This window comes from Scyliorhinus canicula, chromosome 1, assembly GCF_902713615.1.
Source record: "Scyliorhinus canicula chromosome 1, sScyCan1.1, whole genome shotgun sequence".
Lineage (NCBI taxonomy): Eukaryota > Metazoa > Chordata > Chondrichthyes > Carcharhiniformes > Scyliorhinidae > Scyliorhinus > Scyliorhinus canicula.
The window spans coordinates 65,461,917-65,481,316 of NC_052146.1; the positions used below are offsets into that span (position 1 = coordinate 65,461,917).

A 19,400-nucleotide genomic window follows, 5' to 3' on the forward strand; every position below is an offset into this window, starting at 1 on the left:
TCTCTAGTGGCTGCCTGCTTTCTCAGCTGGTGTGCCAGCAAGCGGCTGGCTTTGTCTCCGTGTTCGTATAGGGACGCGCGCCTGGCGGAGTTGCTGCACTGCTTTTCTCGTGGAAAACAGGTCAAAGTCCATTAGTAAATTTTTCCTCTCCGCCAGGAGCTCTTCGGTCGGGGCATCAGAGTATTTACTGTCTACCTCCAATATGGAGTCGACCAACCCCTGCCTAGCCGTCCTTTCCTCCCTGTCTCTTCGTGCTTTGAAGGCGATAATTTCCCCTCTAATCATGACCTTTAGCGCCTCCCAGAACTTGGAGGGTGAGACCTCCCCGTTTTGGTTGTTCTCCGTATGCTCCGCTATGGCCTGTGATACCCTTTCGCTGAAAGCCTTGTTGGCTAGTAGGGCAATGCCCAACTTCCATGTGGGGCATTGGGACCAGCCTGTTTCCAACCTCACATCCATATAATGTGGAGCATGGTTGGAGATTACAATTGCGGAGTATTCCGTTTTGACCAACCTTAGAAGCACCGCTTTCGCAACCACAAATAAGTCAATTCTTGTGTATACGTTGTGTACTGGGGAGAAGAAGGAGAATTCCTTCTCCCCTGGGTGGGTGAACCTCCAGGGGTCCACCGCTCCCATCTGTTCCATAAAATGACCGAGTTCCTTTGCCATGTTTGAGGTATTCCCTGTTTTGGAGTTTGACCTGTCTGTCCTTGGATCCACAGTTGATGTCCGTCCCCACATGATCTGCCGGTGCGTAGCTATGTCAGGCATTTCCGCCATAGTCTTTTTAATGAATTTTGTGTTGTCCCAGTTGGGAGCATACACGTTAATGAGCACTACCGGTGCCCCGTCCGGGGCCTCGCTGACCAAGACATACTGTTCCCCTGGGCCGTAACCGTCTTTGTCACCTTAAACATCGTCCTCTTGTCAATCAGTATTGCCTCCCCCCTGGCTCGCGTCCTGTAGCAGGAATGGTAGGTTTGACCCACCCAGCCCTTTCTTACCCGCAGTCGGTCCTGCTGTCTCAGGTGTGTCTCTTGGAGGAAGACTATGTCGGCCTTCATATTTCTTGGGTGGGTGAGGACTCTGGATCTTTTCACTGGGCTGTTGAGTCCCCTTACGTTCCAGGTGACTTTCCTGGTGGGGGGCTTCTGTCCCCTCCCTCCCGTGGGATTAACCATACTTACCTGGTGGATGCGCCCCTGCCCTCCGGGGTTTCACTTTGTCGGGGGCCGTCCAAGGTGGCTGCTATCATTTCTCTCCCCATGTGGTCGGGTCCCTGTGCTCCGGGGATTCCCTTTGTCCATCAGGCACCCAACATGGCCGCCAACGGGGCGTCCGCCACATGGATCTGCCCCTGCACTCCGTGGCCTCCCTTTGTCCAGGGGACACCCAACGTGGCTGCCCACTCTGCCTCCGCCACTCGGGTAGGCCTCAACACTCCGGGGTCTCCCTTCGCCCAGAGACCATACTGAGTGGTTACTTGCAATGATTCATTGCTCCAGGCCCCTGGTTGTGGCCCTTTGTAGCCTTATTGCTGCTCCCGTTCTAGTCCTATTTTCCCCCCTCCCTGAGCCACCCCACTCCTTCCATTCCCCCTCTTATCTTCCCCCTCCCATTATCTGCTCTTTTGTTCCCTTTCCCACAGCTCCTATTCCTGTTTGCTCCTCCGTCCTTGTTGTGTCCCTCCCCCCTCCCCCCCCCCCCCCCCCCCCGTTGGGGGTGTGCCGCGGCCTGCTCTGCTGCCTACGTCTGGCGTTAGCTTTCCTGCTAGTGTGGTGACCCCCCCTCCCGGGAGTTACCATCTTGCTTCGCCCTCGCCGACTCTCTGTAGTTACTGCCTGTTCTTTCCCCGTCTTACCCGTCACTCCTCTCGCTTGCCATTTTGCTCTCCCTTCTCCGCTGAGTTCGTTCTTTTGTACAAGATCACGATTTCCCACGGTCCCTCGAGTAGTGGTTTGCTTTTGTCGTTCAGGGTACGTTTTGGGGGGGGGGGGGGGCAAGGTGCTTTCTCACCCCCCCCCCCCTTATCGGCTCGACGGCGTGTTGCTGCTGCTTGCCAGGGGCCCCTTATTGCTTTCCGTGTCGCATTCCTCAACAAACCTCTTTGCCTCTGCAGGGGTTGTGATGAAATGTTCTTTGCCTTGGTGTGTGACCCAGAGCTTCGCTGGATACAGCATACCAAAGCCTACGCCGTTCTTATACAGCGCTGCTTTTGCCCTATTGAATTCTTTCTCGGTCCTGGTACCGGTGCAGTTTAGCTATGACTGCTCTCGGTTGCTCCCCTGCTTTGGGTTTCGGGCGCAGCGACCGATGTGCTCTGTCCATTTCTGGTGGGTTGCTGAAAGTTTCCCTCCCCACTAAGTTGCCCAGCATCTCGCCAGGTATACCGTCATGTCCCTACCTTCGATCCCCTCTGGTAGGCCCACAATCCGCACGTTTTGCCTTCTCGAGCGGTTCTCTTGATCTTCCACTTTGCTCTTCAGACTGCCCTGCGTCGTGACCAACCTCGCAGCCTCCTTCTGCAGTGCCACGATTCGATTGCTCTGGTCACTTGCGGCCTTTTCCAACTCTTTGACGGTCGCCTCTTGGGCTTGCAGTCTCTTCTTTGCTTTGGGTGAGCTCTATTTGAGCCAGGGTCCCGGCCACCGCTGCCTTCACCGTGGCCTCAATGTCCGCTTTTACTTCTGCTTTGATCTCCCGCTGGTGCTCCCTCAGCGTCTCGGTGAAGGATACCTTCCAGATCCCCCATGATGCAGGAGGGATTTGTTCCTGTCTGTCCTGCTGTTTTTATTTCAGCGAAGCTTGCGTTCCGCTGCCTCGCCCGCCAGTTGGTACGTCTGAGTGTGGCCACTTCTGGCCCCTTCTACTCTTGGTGTCTGTTCTGCCTCTAGCTTGGTTTCCTGCGGGCATTTTTCCTTAGAATCCCTCACTTTCTTCCTTCCTCTCTCCTATTAAGGTTGGGGAATGGATTGCTGCGTCTTTTTATTTTATAAATTTAAAGTACCCAATTTTGTTTTCCCCAATTAACGGGCACTTTAGCGTGGCCAATCCATCTAACCTGCACATCTTTGGGTTGTGGGAGTGAAAACCCACGCAGACACGGGGAGAATGTGCAAACTCCACATAGACAGCGACCCAGGGCTGGGATTCAAACCCTGGTCCTCAGCGCGGTAGGCAGCAATGCTAACCACTGTGCCACCATGCTTGCTGTGTCTTTTTGGCGAATTATGTTGAAAAGTGGCTATTTTTCGGGTCGACGGCAGGAGAGCCACCTAACGTGCGACTGCTCAGCACGTCGTCATCACGGAAGTCCTAAAACCCACTCTTGATCATTAACAAGGTGGTTTCTCAAACAACCCAGTGCTTTGCAACAACTGATGCTATTTGGCTGCCCGAAATCGGAATGTTAGGACACAAGGTTACTATTCACTTTGTAGTGTAAAACCTACACAGTGGGCAGCACGGCAACACAAGTGGAGAGCACTGCGCGCTCAGCGCCTTCTGCTGTCCGGAGTATCTCGGACACTGCGCGCTCAGCGCCCTCTGCTGTCCGGAGTATCTCAGACACTGCGCGCTCAGCGCCCTCTGCTGTCCGGAGTATCTCGGACACTGCGCGCTCAGCGCCCTCTGCTGTTCGGTGGATCTCAGACACTGCGCGCTCAGCGCCCTCTGCTGTCCGGAGTATCTCGGACACTGCGCGCTCAGCGCCCTCTGCTGTCCGGAGTATCTCGGACACTGCGCGCTCAGCGCAGCTGTCCAAAGGATCTCGGAGCGCCTTCTGTCTGGAGTAGCTCAGACATTGTGCTCTCCGCCCTATCTGCTGCCCGGAGGAGCTAGGACACTGCGCGCTCCTCGCCCTCTGCTGCCTGGAGGACCGCATCGACTGGTCTCAGCCGCCTCTCCAGCCCGGAGGACCGCAGAGACGGTGTGCTCGGAGCCCCCTGCCGGCCGGAGGACCACACAGACGGTGAGCTCAGAGCCCCCTGCTGGCCGGAGGACCGCAGAGACGGTGTGCTCGGAGCCCCCTGCCGGCCGGAGGGCCGCAGAGACGGTGAACACAGAGCCCTCTGCCGGCCGGAGGACGCAGAGACGGTGTGCTCGGAGCCCCCTGCCGGCCGGAGGACTGTCTGGCAGCAGGATGGTGAGCTCGGAGCCCCCCGCCGGCCGGAGGACTGTCTGGCAGCAGGATGGTGAGCTCGGAGCCCCCTGCCGGCCGGAGGACTGTCTGGCAGCAGGATGGTGAGCTCGGAGCCCCCTGCCGGCCGGAGGACTGTCTGGCAGCAGGATGGTGAGCTCGGAGCCCCCCTGCCGGCCGGAGGACTGTCTGGCAGCAGGATGGTGAGCTCGGAGCCCCCTGCCGGCCGGAGGACTGTCTGGCAGCAGGATGGTGAGCTCGGAGCCCCCTGCCGGCCGGAGGACTGTCTGGCAGCAGGATGGTGAGCTCGGAGCCCCCTGCCGGCCGGAGGACTGTCTGGCAGCAGGATGGTGAGCTCGGAGCCCCCTGCCGGCCGGAGGACTGTCTGGCAGCAGCATGGTGAGCTCGGAGCCCCCTGCCGGCCGGAGGACTGTCTGGCAGCAGGATGGTGAGCTCGGAGCCCCCTGCCGGCCGGAGGACTGTCTGGCAGCAGGATGGTGAGCTGCCCTGTGCTGGTTGGCAATGCGAAAGTTGATGGGGAGAGAGGGTGTGTGAGGCCATGGCAAGGTGAATTAATGATCCTCCCGGGATGTCGACTCGTTTGCTGAAGCTGACGCCGAGCCGCCTCGCGGTTGAGGAGCTGGAGGAGCCGCAGCAGGTAGAGAGTTTGGGAATGTAGCAGCAGCATCACCTCCATCTGCCCCCAGGCTTACCCCGGGACAGGGAACTAGGGGACCTCCCTCCCTCCCTCTCTCCTTCCCTCCCTCTCTCTACTTCCCTCCATCCCTCTCTCCTGTCATCCAGCCCTCTCTCCTGTCCTCCATCCCTCTCTCCTTCCCGCCATCCCTCTCCTTCCCTCCATCCCTCTCTCCTGTCCTCCATCCCTCTCTCCTGTCCTCCATCCCTCTCTCCTTCCCGCCATCCCTCTCCTTCCCTCCATCCCTCTCTCCTTCCCTCCTTCCCTCCCTCTTCCTCAGTGAGGTCCTGTGAAATAGTGAAGGAGCTCTTTGAGGGTCAGTTTGGGGTGGTGTTGGGGTACATGGGGGGACAGTCAAGGTGGCACGCTGACATTAGGGTGGGTCCACAAGAGAGGGGCACATGGGCATGCAGGCTGCGGAGAGAGTGGTCACCTGCACTCGTCCTCAGAGCACCCCAGGGCTGGACTTTTAGACATTATTAAAAGCCCACCTGAGCGCAAGGAAAGGCGATGTCTGGTAAAGGAAGCTCAATTCTCAATATTGGGTCTGTAGGCAGTGGGGAGCAACATCCTTACAGAGCTCTGGTCATTAGGAGCACCATGGAGAGGGATGAGGGGCATAAAAGTCATTGGAGGTAATTTCTTCCCCATAGGAGCTGCCTGGTGGTAGTGGACAATTAGTGCTACAGGACACGGCGATTGTATCAGACGTTTGTGCTCTTGATGAGAAGTGATACCCTACCAGTAGTCATAACATGCAGGTACAGCAGGCAGTAAAGAAGGCAAATGGTATGTTGGCCTTACAGCGAGAGCATTTGAGTACAGAAGCAGGGATGTCTTGTGTAATTTTATGGGGTATTGGTGAGGCCACACCTGGAGTATTGTGTGCAGTTTTGGTCTCCTTCACTGAGGAAGGGTGTTCTTGCTTTTGAGGATGAATGGAGAAGGTTTATCAGACTGGTTCCTGGGACAGTGGAACTGATGTATGAGGAGAGATTGAGTCAGTTAGGATTATATTGGCTGGGGTTCAGAAGAATGAGGGGATCTCCTAGAAACCTATAAAATTCTAACAGGTCTAGGCAGGGTAGATGCAAGAAGGATGTGCTCGATGGCAGGGGTGTCCAAAACCAGGAGTCAGAGGATATGGGGTCGGCCATTTAATAATAATAATAATAATAATAATCTTTATTGTCACAAGTATGCTTACAATAACACTGCAATGAAGTTACTGTGAAAAGCCCCTAATCGCCACATTCCGGCGCCTGTTTGTGTACACTGAGGGAGAATTCAGAATGTCCAAATTATCTAAGGCAGAGATGAGGAGAAATTTCTTCACCCAGAGTAGTGGTCAGCCTGTGGAATTTGTTACCAGAGAAAGCATCTGAGGCTAAAACATTGTATGCTTTCAAGGAGTTAGATATAGCTCTTGGAGCAAAACAGATCAAAGGATATGGGAGAAGGTGGGAATAGACTATTGAATTAGATGATCAGCCATGGTCGCATTGAATGGTGGAGCAGGCTCAAATGGTCTACTCCTTGTATTTTCTGTGTCTCTATATCCACCGTGGCCATAGGTTCTTTGTCTCTGTGTCCGTCCAAGGATCAGCTACAACCTATGCCATCTGCTCTCAGTCAAGCAGGCCACTGGGCTTCTGGAGATGTGCTTCCAGTGCCTGGACTTGCCTGGTGTTGCCCTGAAATGCATTCCTGCAAGGGCCTTGTGCATTGTGGTGGTCTGCTGAGGTCTCCATAACATGGTCCTCCGGAAAGGTGTGAAACGGATTGAGGCCTCGAAACAAGACAGCTCATTGGAGGAGGAAGAAGATGCTGAACACTGAGATTCTCTGGCTACACAGGGAGATAGCTGTGCTCAGCACAGGACCCGACAGTCTCATCAATGTGCCCATTGATGGCGGGGATAATCTGATTCAGGCACATTTCATTCTGAGACTGATGTTGAAGGTGCACATCTGGGATCTTGAAGTTCATGCCCCTATCTGCCCTCAGGGTTACCCCGAAAACCAGGGGTTTGAAGGGGGGGGGGGGGGGCATAGTTAAAGTAGTGAAATAAATAACTTGAGAGCTTGGTGAGGGACACTTTGGGATTGTGTTGGTGGTGCATTGAGGGAGCACACATTGGGGAGGAAGCCAGGGTGGCACCCTGACATTAGGTGGGTCCATGAGAGAGGGGCACATGTGTACGCACACTACGGAGAGAGTGGCCATCCGCACTCGCCCTCCTACCTCCTCGCGGTACCTCCCTGAAATCCCCTCCAAATATCTCTGCACCATCAGGCCCACCAACCAGTGAATGTGAATAGAGTGTGGCGTACATCCTGTCAGTGTGTTGCTCCTGCATCCGCTCCGAGTGCTGCCACGTCTGGTTCTCTGTGTGACTGGCCACTCTCTCAATAGAGGAACTCATGTCCTCAAAGTGCTGAGCCACTGTAGTGCACATGCGCTGACTGGATTCCTCCATTCTCTGTCCGTGAGCCTGCCTTTTGGAAATCCAACCTGTGGGAACATATTTATTGCTGCTAGTCTAAGGTAGAATTTTCTGACTTCTATTTCCCAAGGCCGAGCAGAGCAGGGCTGAGTCTGTCTTCCTTCCGCCATGGGAGACTGCCCCCTGATCCTGTTCCTTTCATACCTCCTCCTGCTCACTAGTGTCACCCAATATCCCAGTGCCACCTCTCTAATTGTATGTGAGGCCCCACCAAGGTGAAGGTGCTGGCGGAAGGCTGGATGTGTCAGATGTCACGGTGTTTCCTCTCTTGTTTCCAGCACTTTTCCTTCACAGGATTCTTTCTAGTCTTTCCCCCTCTCATGGCAAAATCAGCAGGAGATGCAAGAAGAGACAACGAGGACTAGCCTTGGCGAGCCTCTGCTTTACTGAAGTTTACCTTTACAGTTAAGTCTTTGGCTGCTGTCACTGGGTGGAGTGCACTGCACTCCCTTCATCTTCAGATTGCAATATCTATTCACTCTCTCTGCCAGGGATACCTTTTTCACCTTCCCTGAGCAATCTCCTGGACTCCCTCCTCTGTGGCACTGACAACATGAACCCCCCCCCCCCCCCCCCCCCCCCCCAACTCTCCTGTCTTTCTTGTGCGCTATGTGCCCTCTTCTAAAATAATAAGAAAGAGTGAGAGATAAGGCACCTTTGGCCTCTATGGCCAATATCAGCAGCTCATTGACATTGGAAGCTTCCTGTATCAGTGTTGGTAATTCCTCTTGCAGGCTCTGTGGCTCAGTGTTGCTGCAGGGTGAGTATGTACCTTGGGCATACATTCCTCTCATGTTTAGGAGCAGAGTAACGCCTGCAGACACCTTGCGACCGGTTGCATACCAGAGGCCTGTCACGAAGGCCTGACATTGCTTCTGCCTTGCCACACAGTAAATAGGATCAGTGAAGCTTACACACCAGATCCAGTTCCCCCTGACCACACTTAAATCTGCTTGTTCCCAGTAACCTCAATCCATGCCCGCTTGGTTTGTTAGGGAGGCCTTCCCCTTTAACCACCTGGAAAGAGGACCCCCGCCTTCCCTGTCTTCCCCTCCCCTCTCATCTCCTCTTCCTCCCTGTCACAAGGAAGACCTCAAAATCAGTGTCAGCAAATCAGGGGTCAAGGGAGCAAGAGGTCAGCCTTGCTCTGGGTGCAGTTTCTACCCAGGTGGTCGCCCAGTTCCAGGTACTAAGCCTGTCCTAGGTGCCAGCCCAGTTTCAAGTACAACCCCTGCCCCAGGTGTCCGCCCAGTTCCAGGTGCCAGCCCGGCCCCAGATGTTTGCTCAGTTCCAGATGCCATTCCTGCTCCAGCTGTTCAGCCAGTTCCAGCTGTTCGGCCAGTTCCAGCTGTTCGCCCAGTTCCAGGTGTGACCCTTCCTTTCCTGTTATTGCTGCTTTGATTAGGGGCAGCACTGTGGCGCAGTGGTTAGCATTGCAGCCTGACGGCACTGAGTACCTGGCTTCGATCTTGGCCCCGGCTCACTATCCATGTGGAGTTTGCACATTCTCCCCGTGTCTGCGTGGGTTTCACCCCCACAACCCAAAGATGTGCAGGGTAGGTGGATTGGCCACGCGAATTTGCCCGTTAATTGGAAAAAATGAATTGGGTACTCTAAATTTATTTAAAAATGCTGCTTTAATTCACTGAGTAGAAGAACAGGCAGCATAACGATTGCTGTGGGGTCTGTTTCAATTGGGCCTGCACTTATAGTGTCTTGCCCCCACGTCCCTTCCCGCCACGCAACCTGTCCCTCTGGCCAATGAGCAACCTCTCGGTGGAAACCAACCCCATGCCTGGGGCAGGATCGGTCCCCAGAAACGGTCCTGCCTTGGTTGCCTGACCCCAGGTTACCATGGGAACCAGTCCTGCTGCACTGTCTGACTCCACATCCCAATGTGCTTCACCACCAGTTGAACACTTTCGGAGTGTATGTGCTGTAATGTCGGAAACCCAGCAGTCAATTTGCTTGTGGCCAGCTCCCACACCCAGCAATGGGATAGCCGCTGGCCAGGTAATCTGTGTTTGGGATGCTGATTGAAACATAAATATTGGCCAGGGCATTGCAGAGGACTTCCCTGCTCTTCTTTGATCTTTTACATCCACCTGACAGGACAGACAGGGCCTCAGTTTAACATCTGATCTGAAAGACTGCACTTGTCGCACTGCAGCATTCCCTCAGTACTGCATGAGAGTGTAGGCCCAGATTGGCGGCTGGCATTGATTATGTAACTATGCTCCACACTGTATTTTTGTGGCAAAATATCCCAAGCTTTTTTGCGGGAGAAGGTGCTGAGAGGCGGCATGGAGGCACAGTGGTTAGCACTGCTGCATCACAATGCCATGGACCCAGGTTCAATTCGAATTTGGTTGACTGTCTTGATGGGGTTAGTACTTTCTCCCCATGCCTGAGGGGTTTCTTCCGGGTCCTCCAGTTTCCCCCCACAGTACAAAGATGTACAGGTTAAGTGGATTGGCCATGCTCATTGCCCCTTAGTGTCCAAAGGTATGCAGGTTAGGTGGGGTTACTGGGTTAAGGTGAGGGAGTGGGCCTAGTTTGGGTCCTCTTTCAGAGGGTTTGTGCAGACTTGATGGGCTGAATAGCCTCCTTCTGATCAGTGAGGATTCTATGAATCAATGGTGTTCTGTTTGCTTTAGTTGTCGGTACCTCTTAATCAACCTTGTCGATAGAGAATGCTGTTTGCTAATCAAATGTTGTAAATGCCGTCTTAAGTCCAGCTCATTTGGGACTCATGGGTGTAAAACTTGCCTGTAAAACTGGGGCACTTGGAGTCTTGCCCAGTTCTGTGACTAAATGTCCCAAAGGTTAACAATATGGATTGCTGAATGCAGGGTGTGATTAAAGAGAGCTAGCACGGATACATCCACAGCCAATCCTTTTCAGGAGGGTTATTGGTCTGGTGGATAAGGGCGTTATCCATCTATATGTCAGGAAGGCACATGCCACAGGCTCCCAGAGTCACAAGCTTTTCAGAAGAAATGGTGCGTGTGGAACCCAGCCAACAGTGGAGCTGGGAAAGGTTAACTCTCCTGGCACTGGCTGTGTGATTATGATTGGGATAGGGATTACTGGTGGGTTTTCTTTCTTGAGAATACTACTTCGGAGCATAGAGCATAGAACATTCAGTGCAGAAGGAGGCCATTCGGCCCATCGATGCTGCACCGACCCACTTAAGCTCTCACTTCCACCCTATCCCCATAACCCAATAACCCCTCTTAACCTTTTTTGGTCACTAAGAGCAATTTATCATGGCCAATCCACCTAAACTGCATGTCTTTGGACTGTGGGAGGAAACCGGAGCACCCGGAGGAAACCCACGGTGAGAACGTGCAGACTCCGCACAGACAGTGACCCAGCAGGGAATCGAACCTGCGACCCTGGCATTGTGAAGCCACAGTGCTATCCACTTGTGCTACCGTGCTGCCCTCGGAGTTGATCCTGTGATTTTGTATGTCTATGTCTATAACCCAAGAATAATTTTTTAAAAAGAAAAGTATTACATTTATGGTTTAAAATAATCGTGCTTTCATCAACAAATTTTACAATTCCAGTTAAAATTGTAAACGAGGCGTTTTTCCAACTAGCAATCCTAAACCCGTAACCTGGCCATGAATTATTATTTTTTGTTTATGGGACCTTGCTGTGCACAACCTAACTGCAACATTTGCCCTCTAGAACATAGAACATACAGTGCAGAAGGAGGCCATTCGGCCCATCGAGTCTGCACCGATCCATTTAAGCCCCACACTTCCACCCTATCCCCGTAACCCAATACCTCTCCTTACCTTTTTGGACACAAAGGGCAATTTATCACAGCCAATCCACCTAACCTGCACAGTTCTATGGTTCTATGATCTTTGGACTGTGGGAGGAAACCGGAGCACCCAGAGGAAACCCACGCGGACACGGGGAGAATGTGCAGACTCCACATAGACAGTGGCCCAGCGGGGAATTGAACCTGGGACCCCTGGCGCTGTGAAGCCACAGTGCTAGCCACTTGTGCTACCGTGCTGCCCACTATGTAATCGTGTCAGCATTTGTTACACTAAGGCCCCATTTACTCTCTTGGATGGATGTAAAAGATCCACGGTGTGATTTCTCCCAGGGTCATTGGGTCAAACATGTATCCCTCGACCAACATCACTGAAACAGGTGACCTGATCGTTTAGTTCATTGCTGTATGTGTGCAAATTGCCTACCACAAATGCCCACATGACAAAGCTACTATACCTCAAAAGTACTACATTGGCTGTACAGCACTTTGCATGGACAATGCAGGATTTTATATGAATTATATGAATTTTATAGCAATCCATTGTTGTGTCCTTGTAAGTAAAGTCACCATTGTCCCAGATGGCAGTAGGCTTTCCCCTTTGAGAGGGAGAGCTGACTGGTGGTGATTTAACCTGAGGATCACCACACCTCCAGCAAGGAGCAAGGTTTTTAGAAATAGATTTAGAGTACCCAATTCTTTTTTTTCCAATTAAGTGGTAATTTAGCATGGCCAATCCACCCACCCTGCACATCTTTGGATTGTGGGGGTGAGACCCACGCAGACACGGAGAGAATGTGCAAACTCCACACGGACAGTGACCCAGAGCCGGGAACGAACCTGGGACCTCAGCGCTGTGAGGCAGCTGTGCTAACCACTGCACCACCGTCTAGCCCTAATAAGCACTGGAACTTGAGGAATCTGATAAGAGGAGACCGAGCAGGGGTGAAGGACATATGTACAATGGAAGGCCAGTACGTATATCACAGGCTTTTATGACCTATTGGTGCTTTGTTCCTCGTTTACAATTTGAACTGGAATTGTCAAATAGCAACCTGACTGAATTGATCGCAATCTAGGTTTCCAGCCTTGCTTTGGGTGGTTTAATGCCAGTTACAAGTTTGGAACATGGTTTAACTCCAGTAATTTCTCCACATGCTTAAGCACCAAAAGCATTCATCTGGCTAATCCTCTAAAGGGATTGCATCCAACTTCTTGTTGGGAATGCAGAAAATACTAAACAATTCCATGCTTTGGAGTTTTTCATTTGAAATGACCTTGCTTCCAATTCTAAGCTACATGGAGAATCCTGCATTGATGGTACGTTATGACCACAAAGGTGCAGATTGTGATATGTGTAATGAACACCCAGATTGCATTATAGTGCACGAGTGCATACAATGTAGATAGTGGGTCCAGCCAGATCTATTCCTGGGGAGGAGGGCAGATGCCCTTGCCTTTGCCTCCCTGATCGCCTGCCGTAGAATCCTGTTTGGCTGGTGGTCAGCAGCACCGCCCAAAGCTGCAGACTGGCTGTCCGACCTCTTGGAATCTCTCCAAATGGAGAAAATCAAATTCGCCATCCGAGGGTCGGACGACGGCTTCCACAGAACGTGGGAGCCATTCATGCAACTGTTCCGGGACCTATTTGTGGCCAATGTACAAGAGGAAGAATAGCCTAATAGGTTAGGTGGATTGGCCATGCTAAAATTGCCCGTAGTGTCCTAATAAAAAAGTAAGGTTAAGGGGGGGGGTTGTTGGGTTACGGGTATAGGGTGATACGTGGGTTTGAGTAGGGTGATCATGGCTCGGCACAACATTGAGGGCCGAAGGGCCTGTTCTGTGCTGTACTGTTCTATGTTCTATGTTCTAGCCGGGTGGCCAAGAATCAGGGGAAAATGGTCGGGAGTCGGGGGAAGGTAGCCGGGGCATGGAGGGGAGAGATGGACTGGGGGATGGGGGGGGGGGGGGGGGGGAGAGATGGCTAAACCTGAGGAGGGAGGGGTGAACCACGGGGGGGGGAGGGGGGAAGACAGCTAAACCTGGGGAGAGGGAGGCGAACGTGGAGAGGGGGGGGGGGGGGGGAGAACGGAGGGGAGAGGGGGACCAGTGGGGGGGGCAGGGAAGCGGGAGCCGGATGGAGGACATGGGATGCCAAACGTGCATGCATCTCCAGGAGTGGGGAACGAGGAAACTGGAGATGGAGGACGGGAGGAGCGGCAGAAGCGGGGCGAGAGTGGACGGCAGCGAGACCCGTCCAGGAAGGGCGGGCGACAGCAACACACAGCACAGCCAATATCGCACACTGTGATTTTCTCCCCGGCACCAAAGGTGTGCTTGCACCCCCCCCCCCCACCCCCCCCCCCCCCCCCCCCCCCCCCCCCCCCCCCCCCCCCCCCCCCCCCCCGCAGGCAGTCGCCTACTTCTGTGGTGTGGGGTAATTTTGCCAGATGTACAGAGATGCCGCTGTCGAGCTGGTGCACAATTACCCCACCAGTTATTCCATTTCATATGTTATTGTATTTTTTTTATGTTCTCCTCTAAATGTGTGTGTATATATATATATATATGTGTTTCTTATTCTGTGTCCATAACGGTAATTATGTTAAAAAAAAACCCAATAAAAACATTTATTAAAAAAAATGTAGATAGTGGGTCATTTACAAGGAGGAAATAAAAACAGCGACACTCCTGGAACAGGTCACCAACACAGATAGCTTAATAAAAGCACAATCTCAACAATACAGGGGTAGCTTGTGACTAAATACAAAGGTTGAAGGATTTCAATGTTTCAAACTGCATGTAGTTGAGCAGAAATGTCTTACATAGACATAGAACAGTACAGCACAGTACAGGCCCTTCAGCCCACGATGTTGTGCCGACTATTTATCCTAATCTAAGATCAACCTAACCTACAGCCCTTCAATTTACTGCTGTCCATATGCCTGTCTAAGAGTTACTTAAATGTCCCTAATGACTCTAACTCCACCACCTCTGCTGGCAGTGCATTCCACACACCCACCACTGTCTGTGTAAAGAACCTACCTCTTACATCTCCCCTATACCTTCCTCCAATCATCTTAAAATTATGCCCCCTCGTGACAGCCATTTCCACCCTGGGGGAAAAGTCTCTGGCTTTCCACTCTATCCATGCCTCTCAGCACCTTGTACATCTCTATCAAGTCACCTCTCTGCCTTCTTCGCTCCAGTGAGAAACGTGGAGTCACTTTAAAGGCTGTGAATCTTTGGAATTCTCTATTCCAGGGAGCAGAGCTGAGGTAAACAATCAGTCATGATCTTGTTGCACAGTGAAGCAGACTCCAGCTCCTATTTCTTATATAATCTGTATTTGAAGGACACAGAGGGGGAAGCGAATTGATTCCTGGCAGTCATTTGCAATCACAAACCAATTTAAGCAACATCTATAGTGCCGCGGTGCTGCAACACTGCAAGTGGATTCAGTCGCAACTTTCGAAAGGAAATTGGGAATATACTTGAAAGGAAGCTTTGCGAGGCTATGCGAAAAGAGTGGAGGGAATGGAATTAATTGGATAACTCGACCAAAGAACTGATAGGCAGGATGGGCTAAACGGCCTGTGCTGCAAGCTAGATTGAAAAGAAAATATTGTTATTGTGATGGATATATGGGACGCTTTCTGTATTGCAATGATCAGCTTTGTTCTGTTTGCAAAGTTATAGCAGCTGAGTATAGACGGATCTCCACATGATAGTGCCACATCATTTCGGCCAGAGAAGTACCGGATATTGGCCCTCGTTCTTCTGTGAATACGACCTCAGAGGATTTGAAAAAGATTGGAGTAGCAGAATCTCAAAGCTCAATATTGGAGGGTTGCAGGCTACATGTAGATGAATACATGGATAGAGGATCGACCTGTTCATTATCTCAGTCCACTCCGGCTGCACAGAATGTAACTGTCAGCAGGGCTGAGTATTTGCAGCCTGAACGTTAACACAGACAATGACATGATTGGGGCTTTTCACAGTAACTTATTACTTGTGACAATAAAAGGTTATTATTATAATAATTATTATTATGATGCAGCATGTGAATAATCTCCTTCAGCTTCCTGGGATGGTGGGGGTAAAGGTATTGAAAGAACAGTATCTGCCTCTGTGACAGTTCCATTATTGCAGATGCCATTGTATGTTAATAATAATCTCATCTTAGTGTCCTTATGGCACTCCCTTTATTGGAATGTTTATGGTTTAAGTCCTATCTCACCTGGTTTCATTTTTAAGCTCTCCAGTGTTAGCCAGAAAATTAAAAAAAAAACTTTATAAATTTAAAGTACTTGATTAATGTTTTTTTCCAATTAAGGGGCAATTTAGCGTGGCCAATCCACCTACCCTGCAAATCTTTGTGTTGTGGGGATGAGACCTGCGTAGACATTTAAAAAAAAATAATTTAGAGTACCCAATTCTTTTTTTCCTATTAAGGGGCAATTTAGCGTGGCCAATTCACCTATCCTGCACATCTTTTGGATTGTGGGGGTGAAACCCACGCAAACACGGGGAGAATGTGCAAACTCCACACGGACAGTGACCCAGAGCCGGGATTGAACCTGGGACCTCGGCGCCGTGAGACAGCAGGGCTAACCCACTGTGCCACCGTGCTGTCCTAAGACCCATGTAGACATGAGGAGAATGTGAAAACTCCACACAGACAGTGACCTGGGGCCAGGATCGAACCCGAGTCCTCGGTGCCGTGGGGCAGCAGTGATAACCACTGCGCTGCCGTGCCACTCTCATTAGCCAGAGAATTACCTGCAGCAGCTTCTCTTTTCCACTCCTGCCCATTACCTCTGGAGTCCTTCAAGGACCTATCCTTGATACCCTATTATTCCTCATCTCTATGCTCATTTGAAAACATAACTTTGGATTCCAAGTCTTACCTGATCGTTGTGTATATTGCACTGAGTAAGACTAACACATGATTAACTGCAGGCAGCCTCTAATTGCAACAGCTTCATTAACACCTCCCAAATAGAGAGGATAGCAGAGAGGAGGACCACATGACACTCCCCACTTAAAAAAACATGCATCAAAATGTAACATGCCCCTAATTTCCCAGGAATACACTATGATGTTACGACAGTCCAGGTTACGCGCAGTCAGTTACAGCCCCACACACCCTGGAGTCACAAAACAAGCAAATCATCAATTATTCTTATAAAAATACCCAAAGTCTTTGACTCTGGGCTACCTAATGATTACAGTCAGCAGTTTGTAAATGTAAACGTATACTTTAACACACTTTCTCCACGGTAAACTAGCAGATTAATGTCTTTGGTTGAAGCCTGCAATGGTCTTCTCTGTAGTTTAGAAATACATCTTTCCTGGAGAGGCATTTTATTTCTCTTTAAACCTTGCTTTCAGTTCATGGTTTGTTGCAGGTTCTGTAGGTTCCAGGAAATAGAGCACCCAGAGTATTTTGGGAGAGACAGATAATGCTCACAGTCACATTCTGGAGAAGGTTAGCTGGATCGTTTTTCCTCCGTACTGCCAGATTCAATCATCACCCGTTACCGGGCAAAGTACAGCCGTTAGGGCCAATTATTGGACCCAGCCAATCATCAAATCGAGTCCCAGCCCATCTCTTTTACTGGTGCAGCAAGTGTGGTCTGTTCAAACCAGCTCAGGCTAGCAAAGTGATCTCTCCTGCTCTGGATTCTTCTGCTTGAATTAAAGACACCTAAAGATGCTTGAATTAAAGACTCCTAAATGACCCTCTTATGGACTGACCTCATTAACACTACACCCCTGTATGCTTCATCCGATGCCAGTGCTTATGTAGTTATTGTATACCTTGTGTTGCCCTATTATGTATTTTCTTTTATTCTCTTTTCTTTCCATGTACTTAATGATCTGTTGAGCTGCTCGCAGAAAAATACTTTTCACTGTACCTCGGTACACGTGACAATCAACAAATCCAATCCAATACAGGCTCCTTGCCTTAAAGAGACATGTCCATTAATCATCTGTGAATTAAAATAAGAACAGCAAAATAAAAGAAATGGGATACACGGGGAATAAACAGGAAGGATCCTTACAATTATTAAACCAATATTATAATACCTGTAGAGTTGATATTTTGAGTTGCAAAGTTGTTATTGTAATCACAGCCAAATCACATTTGACCATATAATTTGTTGTTTTCCCCGTATATTGATATTCTTGTGAAGTGTCCTGATGAGTTCAAGATGCAAAGCTTTGACAGTCTCTCTTTCAGCAATATTCTTCAATGCTGTTACTACTTTCAGCAATCCCACGAGAATGTGGGTAATCGGCAAAATGCAACTTATGCTGAATTGCCATCAACACTTGTAACTTGGAAAATAATTCACCTGTAAAGTGAATTCCCTGGTCACTATGGTCTGTATGGGAAGTTCCCACCTACACAACAGGTCACTTAACAATACCTTGCAGCAGTAAATACGCTATTTGACTGACAAAGAAATGCCGTTATTCAATTAGTAAAGTGGTCAATGACCACAAGTGCATACGCAAAATCTGCTTGTGATGGTGGAAATGAGCAAATAAACTCAATTTGGAGACGAGTCTGAGCACACCCTGGTGTTGCCGGACTTCGAAGGAAAGCTTCATCAATATGACAAAATGTTTATTGTAAACATGCAATGTCTAGCAACATCCTCCTTTACCTTAGGCCACTGCGCAGTAGCTACAGCTTTCTCTAAGGTAGCCTCAGCAACATAATAACCAATTGTGGGATGGGAATGAAATTAGAGTAAAACTTCATCTCTTCGCTGAGGAGAAACATACCAAGGACTCTGATTTGACTTTCTCCTACACACTAACATACAAAGAGAACCTTCAGCAGAAAGGATCGTCTTATGAGCCCTTGATGTAGGTCCAAGCAATGTCCAATTGCCTGTGCCAATAAATAACTACCTCGTACTCACAATGAAGAGAACCCAAATCTATTGCCGGTCCAACTACTGAAACATGATTGCAGCAACTTCTACCTTTGAATGACTATAAGTTACTGTACTCCAATTCTGGCAAATCTCCAGATGTAGCTGTTTCTTTAACTGCAATGACAGCTGCATTGTTACCCTGTATATGCTTAGAACTGTCCTGCGTGTGCTATGTGTTTACCAATGTAGCATAGCATTGTTCTCTCTTTCAAAACCTGCCAAATAAAATGAAGTCATGGCCCATGGACCAAACATTTACCACCTTAGAACAGTACAGCACAGAACAGGCCCTTCGGCCCTCGATGTTGTGCCGAGCAATGATCACCCCACTCAAACCCACATATTCACCCCATATCCTTAACCCAACAACCCCCCCCCCCCCCCCCCCCCCATTAACCTTATTCTTTAGGACACTAAGGGCAATTTATCATGGCCAATCCACCTCACCCGCACATCTTTGGACTGTGGGAGGAAACCGGAGCACCCGGAGGAAACCCACGCACACGGGGAGGACGTGCAGACTCCACATAGACAGTGACCCAGCCGGGAATCGAACCTGGGACCTGGAGCTGTGAAGCATTTATGAGGAACCTGAGGAACAATAAGAATTATTATTAGTTAGGGGAGGAATTAGCCTGGCATTAATAACATAGCCACTATCCAGACATGTATTCACGGGAATACAACAATATAATAAAACCCAACAATATAAGGGACACTTGTGAGGATAGCCTTCATAGGCAATCATTACTGGAAGAAGTTGATAGTACCTCGTGGGGTTACATTTAAAACTCTGAAGTAATTATTTTAAAAAACAATGTATTTATTACAAACATGTATCAAACAGGTTATAACAAATAAACACCCGGAAACATACTTCTCAGCATCAACTATATAGTCTATACAAACACCCCCCCCCCCCTTCCCCCCCCCCCCCCCCCCCCCCCCCCCCCCCCCCCCGTCCCTGCGACAAATAGATCCTCAAACACGGTCACAAACATCCCCACTGTCTTAAACCCCCCAGACCCCCTTAACTCATACTTTATCTTCTCCAACCAAGGAAGACATACATTCCTAACATCGCGGAGTATTCCACCCTAACTATCTGCGGAAGCACCTATTTCGCCACTGCAAAGAAGTTGATGGGTGTAGACCCTGTGTACTGGCGAGAAAACGAGAATCCTTCTCAACTGGGTGCATGAACCACCATGGGTCAACCTCCCCATCTATTCCATAAACATTCCCATTTCTCCAGCCATGCTTGTCATTTTCCCCATTCAGGGGTTTGACCTGTCCGCCAGTGGGTC

The 19,400-nt window shown here is 50.2% G+C and overlaps 1 protein-coding gene across 3 annotated transcripts in view; it reads left to right on the forward strand.

Annotated features, from left to right (window-relative positions):
* Positions 1-4,159: 4,159 nt before the first annotated feature.
* The window catches only part of LOC119963228 (solute carrier family 2, facilitated glucose transporter member 11-like), a 157,428-nt gene continuing 142,187 nt past the window's right edge, over positions 4,160-19,400 (forward strand). For 2 of the 3 annotated variants that reach the window (XM_038792030.1, XM_038792038.1), the window contains exon 1: positions 4,161-4,799. Coding sequence is in view for 1 of the 3 variants with exons in the window: in XM_038792021.1 (XP_038647949.1) it covers positions 4,731-4,799 (69 nt within the window). In the remaining 2 variants the exon portion in view is untranslated. Of the gene's footprint in view, positions 4,800-19,400 lie in introns of all 3 variants that reach the window. The other variant, XM_038792021.1, reaches the window with a different exon arrangement.